This window comes from Phaethon lepturus, unplaced genomic scaffold, assembly GCF_000687285.1.
Source record: "Phaethon lepturus isolate BGI_N335 unplaced genomic scaffold, ASM68728v1 scaffold51594, whole genome shotgun sequence".
NCBI lineage: Eukaryota > Metazoa > Chordata > Aves > Phaethontiformes > Phaethontidae > Phaethon > Phaethon lepturus.
In genome coordinates this window covers 461-760 of record NW_010533525.1, presented here as the reverse complement: position 1 = coordinate 760, position 300 = coordinate 461, and the positions used below count along the sequence as shown (strand labels likewise).

General features: G+C 58.7%; 1 protein-coding gene across 1 annotated transcript in view; it reads left to right on the top strand.

Annotated features, from left to right (window-relative positions):
• Positions 1 to 73: 73 nt before the first annotated feature.
• The window catches only part of BCKDHA (branched chain keto acid dehydrogenase E1, alpha polypeptide), a gene marked incomplete at its 5' end in the record, with an annotated part of 567 nt that continues 340 nt past the window's right edge, over positions 74 to 300 (top strand). Inside the window, one exon of the mRNA XM_010285204.1 lies at positions 74 to 245. Within this exon, the coding sequence (XP_010283506.1) occupies positions 74 to 245 (172 nt within the window). The remainder of the gene's footprint in view (positions 246 to 300) is intronic.

The following is a 300-nucleotide window of genomic DNA, read 5'->3' as shown; positions in this document are numbered from 1 at the left end:
GCCCCCCCAAAAAACCCTTTTTTACGTGTTTTGGGGGGGTTTTTTGGTGTTTTTTTTTGGTTTCCCGCGGTAGCATCGGTCACCACAGCACCAGCGACGACAGCTCGGCGTACCGGTCGGTGGACGAGGTGAATTATTGGGATAAGCAGGATCATCCCATCTCCCGGCTGCGGCACTACATGCTGAGCCGCGGCTGGTGGGACGAGGAGGAGGAGAAAAGCTGGCGCAAAAGCTCCCGCAAGATGGTAACGGCGCGATCCGGCGGGATTTGGGGGAAGGGGATCCCCGGGATTTCGGGGA